Source organism: Microtus ochrogaster, chromosome 5, assembly GCF_000317375.1.
Source record: "Microtus ochrogaster isolate Prairie Vole_2 chromosome 5, MicOch1.0, whole genome shotgun sequence".
NCBI lineage: Eukaryota > Metazoa > Chordata > Mammalia > Rodentia > Cricetidae > Microtus > Microtus ochrogaster.
The window spans coordinates 69,108,332-69,115,756 of NC_022012.1; the positions used below are offsets into that span (position 1 = coordinate 69,108,332).

General features: G+C 45.8%; 1 protein-coding gene across 1 annotated transcript in view; it reads right to left on the bottom strand.

Moving 5' to 3' along the window:
• Myo1e (myosin IE) overlaps positions 1-7,425 on the bottom strand; it is a 195,398-nt gene that overhangs the window by 42,768 nt on the left and 145,205 nt on the right. The window contains exon 16 of the mRNA XM_013346406.2: positions 5,483-5,564. Coding sequence (XP_013201860.1) covers positions 5,483-5,564 — 82 coding nt within the window. The remainder of the gene's footprint in view (positions 1-5,482; positions 5,565-7,425) is intronic.

Below are 7,425 nucleotides of genomic sequence, written 5' to 3' on the forward strand. Positions count from 1 at the left end.
AAAAATATATAATTCATTAATGTCATATATGCTGTTTCATCCAGTGTCCCCTTGCTTTGTCCTTCCACAAGGCTCTCAGAAGGCTCCCTGCACTTTCCTTGTGGGACAGAACTTAGTCGTCACACAGCAAAATGAGTCTGTGTAAAATCATTCGTCACTAACCGTGCCCTGGGTACCCAGAGCAGGACTGAGTTCAAGCAGAAAAAGCCACATAAACAAATCTGGAACTGCTTAGGATGTATTTCAGATCATGAGAATTGCACATGTGGAAGAAACGGGAGTAGCTGCTCACATGAGCAACTCCAGCGCACAGCTGAGCACTCCCTAGGGGTCCATGATGCTCTACTTAGGCAAACTCTCCTTCTGAGACTGTCAGCATGCAGAGAGAGAGAAAAAAAAAACCTCTAAAAGAAAATAGTGGGAAGACCTGCCAGGAAACCAGGGAGCCATTCCCAGTCAGCAGAAGGGCTCTGCTGACGAGAGACAACCCGCTCGCAATTAGGGCTTCTCTATTTTCATGCACTTGGGAATCTGAAACCCTCAGAACACTGACGGGTAGCAAAGGAGGATGTTCATCACTGAATGGTGCGCTTGTGTGAGCGCGTAGAAAACAGCATTCTTTGCGCTGCCTGGAACTGAGCATGGGATAGAGAGGTTACCCCATGGTAGTAAGGACTCTGACCACAAAGGAAATTGCCTTCTACCTTCTTTGCTGATAAAATGCCATTTGGAAACAAATCTGATGATCTCAGCTGTACGCCAGGTGAAGTCCACAGGGAGGGACTATGGGGTCTCTCTGAGCAAAGCTTTTAAAGTTCTAGTTATTTACGCTATGTGTGTTGAGTGTTTTGCATGCAGGTATGTATGTGCGCCATGTGCATGCATGGTGCCCATGGAGGTCAGAAGAGGGCATTGGCTCCCCTGGAGTTATGGATGGTTGTGAGTCACCCAACATGTAGGTGCTGGGATTCAAAGCTGGGTCCTCCAGCCAGTGCTCTTAACTTGCTTTCAGTTTTTGATACTAATTTTTATTTACTGCTATTCAGCCCTAAGTAGGTAGCGGCAGACTTCCTTTGTACTGCAGCCTAAAGGATGTACCCAGAGGCGGCAGGGTCACTTCACGTGTCCCCTCACATAATTCTTCTTACAATAGTCACAACAATCCTGGGGGGTCATGACTGCTCCTACTTTTGCTTTTTCAAATGAGATTACCAAGCTTTACAGGACAAAGGATTCCTTGGGACAACACAATTTGTACTTCACAAAGATGAGACTTGCAACCAAGTCCACGATTCTTACCCACAATGCTCTCTTGCCTTCCTATGAGTGATACAGAATAGTGCAGCGTGGCAGCAAAGGGATTGACTGGGTAAATGTGGACAGGATAGTCTACATTTCAATGGCTATTGGTCACTCTTGCTGTCCCATGAGGTGACTAGGAAGCAAACCGGATTAGTTCTGACTCCAGCCAAGCATGCATTCGCTAGATAAAGAGGTACCAGCATTATTCAACAGAAGCGGGAACCAAATTACAAAAACAAGACGGGTAGCCGGGAGAGTCTCGGTGCTCCTGGCTCTGTTATGTAAGAGGTGGTACACCATGGGTCTGCCCATGTTTCTAGGCTTGAGCTCCTCCAGCGGCAGCCCACACAGGTGGATGATGCTAGAAAGCCTCTGATGTCTTAAAGGCAGGAGCATATGCCGCAGTGCATGATGGTATTGTTCGCCATCTCCCACTCTCGGCTCCACGTTCACTCAGGTAATGCCTCGTGTATCTACCTGCACTAACTAGGAGCTTGAGCCTGCCCTGTCTCGAATCAAACCTTCACTCTGATCTCAACACTGGCCTCTTCCAATCACAACATATCACTGAAGGAAGTCTCAGAATCAAGCATTATTAAATGTAATATGGTTTTATTTTAAAGATTTGTTTTTATTGTACACAAGTGCATGTTTTGCTGGCATGTATTCATGTGTAAGTGCCCTTGGTGGTGAGAAGAGGGAGTTGGATTCCCCTGGGACTGAAGTTACAGATGGTTGTGAGCCACCATGTGGATGCCAGGGACCAACCAACCTGCTCTGCTGAGAGATCTCTCCAGCTTTATAAATGCAATATATTTTTTGCTTCAGTAACTTGATGGGAGTGCCCATCAAATGACAATTCTAATTAACTCCTGTAGATCAGTTTTTATTTTCAAATGATTAAAACAATAAAATGTGCAATCCTAAAACTACTTTCAATATAAATTTTCTGTCCAGAAACCTGGAGTCCCTTTCAATATACTCTTGGGACATATCTGCCAAATAGTATAGATACGGAAGGGACAAGGAACTGGGCCATGGCTATGCATCGCTCAGTGATGTTTCGGGAGGGCATATAAAATAGACTTTCATTACTGTAGATCACCAGGCAGACCTTGATCACAGGATCCATCAGAGAGTGTGGGATTTGGGTAAGTATACAAGTAGAATTGTATATATCCCTTTAGATAACTTCAGCCTGATCTCCCTAGACAAAGGCCCCAAATGTGGTTTTCTAAACATTCTGTATACAGTCCAGAAAGGCAATAACTTTTTAAACTACACACGAACATGAAGAAAGGAAGGAAGCGGCCTTCAAAGGAGAAGTAAGAGGCCTCCATCCCCATTCATGAGGCATATTCCAGACCACTTGAAAATGAGTCACCGTGACCTTGGGGGATCTGAGCCCTTGGATCTGAACGTGACAGTCTCATGACTAGAGTTTCCAGCCCAGAGCTTGTCCTCATCCGGGTCCTTCAGGCTAAGGCATGAGTCAGAACTTCATGCAGATGTTAGCATCTGGGCCTCAGGAAAATCACATCTGTTGTCTGCTTCTCTGTCTCAGAGACCCAAATCCAGTCAAGCCTTAGAATGGCTCTTAAGGACATGATGTCCCTATAACTGAGATGGCTCTGCCTACCAGCTCAAAACTCAGCCTGCCTTAGCCGGGTGGTGGTAGCACACTCCTTTAATCCCAGCACTCGGGAGGCAGAGGCAGGTGGATCTCTGTGAGTTTGAGGCCAACCTGGTCTACAAGAGCTAGTTCCAGGATAGAGAAACCCTGTCTTAAAACAAAACAAAACAAAAGCAAACAAACAAACAAAGAAAACAAACTCAGCCTGCCATGTGGACATGGTATTGTTTGTCTGTGGTGTCTTCTGTTCAGATGATTGATGCAGGAGGCTGGCTTGAGTCCAAAAGTTTGAAGAATATGACAAGATTTCATCTTTGTTTCTTTGGGACAGTCCCGTTTTTCAACCAGACTAGCATGGAACTCATGACCCATGACCCTCTTGCCTTAGTCACACACCTGGTGAGACTACACAATCCCCCAGCACCTTCCTGTGACTCAGACTCATAATCCTCCCGCGTCTACTGCCTAAGCACTGGGATCCTGCCTGTGTGCTAACTCAGCTGGAGAGGCTTAGAATGACCTAGCTGTTGTTTATGCTGCTGGGGCTCAAATACCATTTCCTGATCCATCCAGCTAGTCCAGATATTCCATTCTGAAAACAACAGTCAACAACCGCACTAACATCTCACGTCTGACTTCAGCCACAAAACGTAAAAGGTCCTCTTATGGAACTGTGTCCTTTACTGAAGCCAGTGTTTCTGTCCCCAGGAAGGTTATCAAGATCTGGAAAGACAGGCTTCATCCACGAAAGAGTCGGAAGCGAAAGGGCCGAGGGCAGTGCGGTCACAACCATGGCGTCTGTGACACTGGCGTCAGTCAGGAAGGCACAAGCTGAAGGGCACCTTGGAATGGAAGATGGAGTGAAGGAGGGAGAGGAGAAGCCGAGGGCAAGGAAGGAGCGTGTGCAAAAAGAAAGAAAACAAACCACCCACAGCAGTAAGCAGAGACGAGGGCATGGGCAAGGAAGAGGGAGCACACTGGCAGGCAGGAATGTAAGGATGCAGACACTGACTACGGATGACTGGATCTAACCATCGAGGCAACACTTGGGCTTTAGTGCTACAGTCTCCACCTTGCAGATAAGTAAGAAGTGCTGAGAACTTTTTGTTTGTTTGTTTGTTTTTGTTTTGTTTTCTGAGACAGGGTTTCTCTGTAGCTTTGGTTCCTGTCCTGGAACTAGCTCTTGTAGGTTAGGCTGACCTCGAACTCACAGAGATCCACCTGCCTCTGCCTCCCAAGTGCTGGGATTAAAGACGTGCGCCACCACCGCCTGGCACTGAGAACTTTTAAATTAATTAGTTAGGTATTTTTATGGGTCCATGTGCCTGTGTGAGTTTATGTGTACCGTGTGTGTAGGAGCCAATAAGAAGCCAGAAGAGGGACCTCTGATCCCCTGAAACTGGAGTTGCAGATGGTTCTGAGCGGTAGTGTGGGTGCTGGGACCTGAACCTGGGTCCTGTGTAAGAGCAGACAGTGCTTTTAACCACTGAGTCATTTCTCTTGTCCCAGATGCAGAGAATTTAAACCAAAGGTTGGTAATAACGTAGACAGTAAAAGTTACAGGGGACTAAACCCCAAATGCCAAATATTAGTCACTTGATCTCTTTGATTATTAAACTGGAGACATATTTAACTGATTTAATATATACATATATATGTATATATATATTCATATGTGTAGATAAACATTTTTTCTTTATTTTTTGAGATAGGGTCTCAGATAGCCCAGACCTGTCTTGAATTTACTATATAGCCAAGAGATGACCTTGAACTTCTGGTGGTCCTGCATCTACCTTGCCAGGGCTGGGATTATAGGCATGTACCACCATGCCTAGTTTTATGGATTTTAAGGTATGGACCCAAAAGATAGGGATTTGTATACTCTAGACAAGTCCTGTACCAACTAAGCCATGATCATTTCCAGCTCTGAAAAATGTTCTGAACTGGTATTATCTTTAGAAAGTTCAGCAAATAGTTGTCAACGTCATAAGATAAAGTGTCCTTGACTCTTCACCATCCACAGAATTTTAGCATTGCTACCACCATACAGCCAGATGAGACTGTACTTCAGAAGCACAGAGAAGCCTGCAAGACCCAGGGAGGAGGGATGCGTAAATCGCCCCTAAAGATAAACTGGGGTTTCTGGCAAGTTTCATACTTGGCATGCCTTGAGGGCTTGGCCTGGAAAAAGTACCATCAATATCCAGAACATGATTCCGAACCACAAAATTCCTAGTTTAACATAAATCCTTCCAGATTCACTTGAAAGCCAGTTCCTCTGTAAAAGCACCGATTATTACATGCTGCCCATTAAGCCATGAGGTACTTAATATCCAACCGGGGACCAGGATGGCCAAGTCAAATTCAGCTATATCCTGTGACTTTCCTCCCCTCCCCCCTTTTTTTGGCAAGTAGCCTAACTTCTGGGCATATCTGTGACCATACCCCTACGCTATGCTGGCCTTATTGCCCTAACGCACAGTTCCTGCCCACTAGACAACTCCAGTTCTTTAGAGGGATCCAAACCTTTCCCAGAATAGAACCAACCTTTATTTTGCTTCCTGCGGTCGTTGGGCGGCCTTTCTTGTCGGCTTGCAGGTTTTCAGGAAATAAGGATTGTATAAAAGGCCTGGAAAATGAGAAAGAAGATGGATCAGCAATCTCTCAGTTCTGTGGGGGCTGGATGTGCCGTCCAGAAGCATATAACGCTGGCCACAGAAAAACCATGTGACTTACAGTACAAGCCTGCAAGATGCAGCCTGGGCAACTGAATCCCAGACAGAAAACACCAGAGAAAGAACTGTAAGATAGAACCGAGTCACGGTCTCAAACATAGAAATAAGTTTGGAACATCCTGGCCTCTGGAACTGGGGGCTACCGTGAGGACAGCACAGCAGAGGGAGGAAGACAGGATGCATTTGTGAAGACAAGTTAGCTAGACTGGAGCCCTGCGGATGGTGTGAGCTGGGAGCATCGGAGGTTCATGCCGCTCTGCTTGTAACCCATTTCCAAATCTGATCACGGTTGAGTGTCGCCCCTGGATAATTCTTTGATGGGGATTAAGGGGGAGTGCCCTATGCATCTTAGGATCTTCGTTTGCTTGGTTAAAAAAACGTATTTCCTTTTTTTATTTATGTATATTGTGCTCTATCTGAATGCACATCTTTTTGCTAGAAGAGAACATTAGATCCCACTATAGATGGCTGTGAGCCATCATGTGGGTTCTGGGAATGGAACTCAGGACCTCTGGAAGATCAGCTAGTGTTCTTGACCACTGAACCATCTCTCCAGCCCCTGTTTGTCTATTTTTGAGGTATGGTTTTATGTAGTCCAGGCTGATCTTGAAGTCCCATGTAGCCCAGGATGACCTTGTCTTTCTGGTCCTCCCGTTTCTGTTTCCCAAGTGAATTGTAGGATTTTTGTACACTGTGAAGAGGTATTGCTGTGATTGGTGTAATAAAAAGCTGAGCAGTCAATAGCTAGGCAGGAGAGATAGATGGCACTTCTGGGCAGAGAGAGGAAGAGGATGATGGAGGTGCAGAACACACAGAATGGGAGAGAGGTAAAAGCCACGTGGTAGAATGTAGATTAATAAAAACTGGGTTAATTTCAGTTATAAGAGCTAGTGGGTCAAGCCTAAGCTAAGGCCAAGCTTTCATAATTACTAACAAGTCTCCATGTCATTATTTGGGAGCTGGTGGTCCAAAGAAAAGTCCGCTTACACTGGGATTACAGTCCTTTGCCCCTACACCAGGTTTTATGAGGGGCTAGGGAACAAGCCCAGGGAGCTGAGTATGCTAAGCAAGCACAGTACCAACCAAGCCATATCCCCAGGCCTACTGAGTGGCTCCTGCTTGCTAGAGGCCAGCTAGCAACACTGGTCCCACTCCCGTGACAAATGGCCTTTGAGTAGGAGCAGTTTCAAGTGCTGCAGTCACAAGTCACCGAGCCTTTGTCTGCTGAATATAAATTCCCTTGGTAACTCTAACCGAGTACCCAACAGGCACACAGGGTGGGGACATGTCTGGTTACTTTGATGTGCCTGGTGTCTGAACCATAGCTCAATAAATGTCTCCTAACTGGCTCGGTGAATGAAGTGGCCCACATAAGTTGACAGTTGGATATGCCAACTCAAATCCATTGCCCCTTGAGTAACCTTTGGGTCTTTAGAAATTTCCGGGAAGTTTCCCAGCCATCTACTGCTGACCTGGCCAGACATAAGCACCATGGACTTTTACAGCAATCACATTACAAAACAATATGCTGCGTCTAGATGACAGGAGTTTATGTGGGCTCATCAATTGCTCTTGAACTTGACAGGAGTTTTAATAATTAAAAACCACCTCTGAAAGTAAGAGGCTTTCACCTGGCTGCCACAAAACCCACAAGCCGGGACTCGCAGCTTCCATAACCTTCTTAGAGGACGGCACATTGAGGTTACGCATTTTGAATGAAAAGAAATGTGACATCTCAAGAGTGAGTGTGAAGAA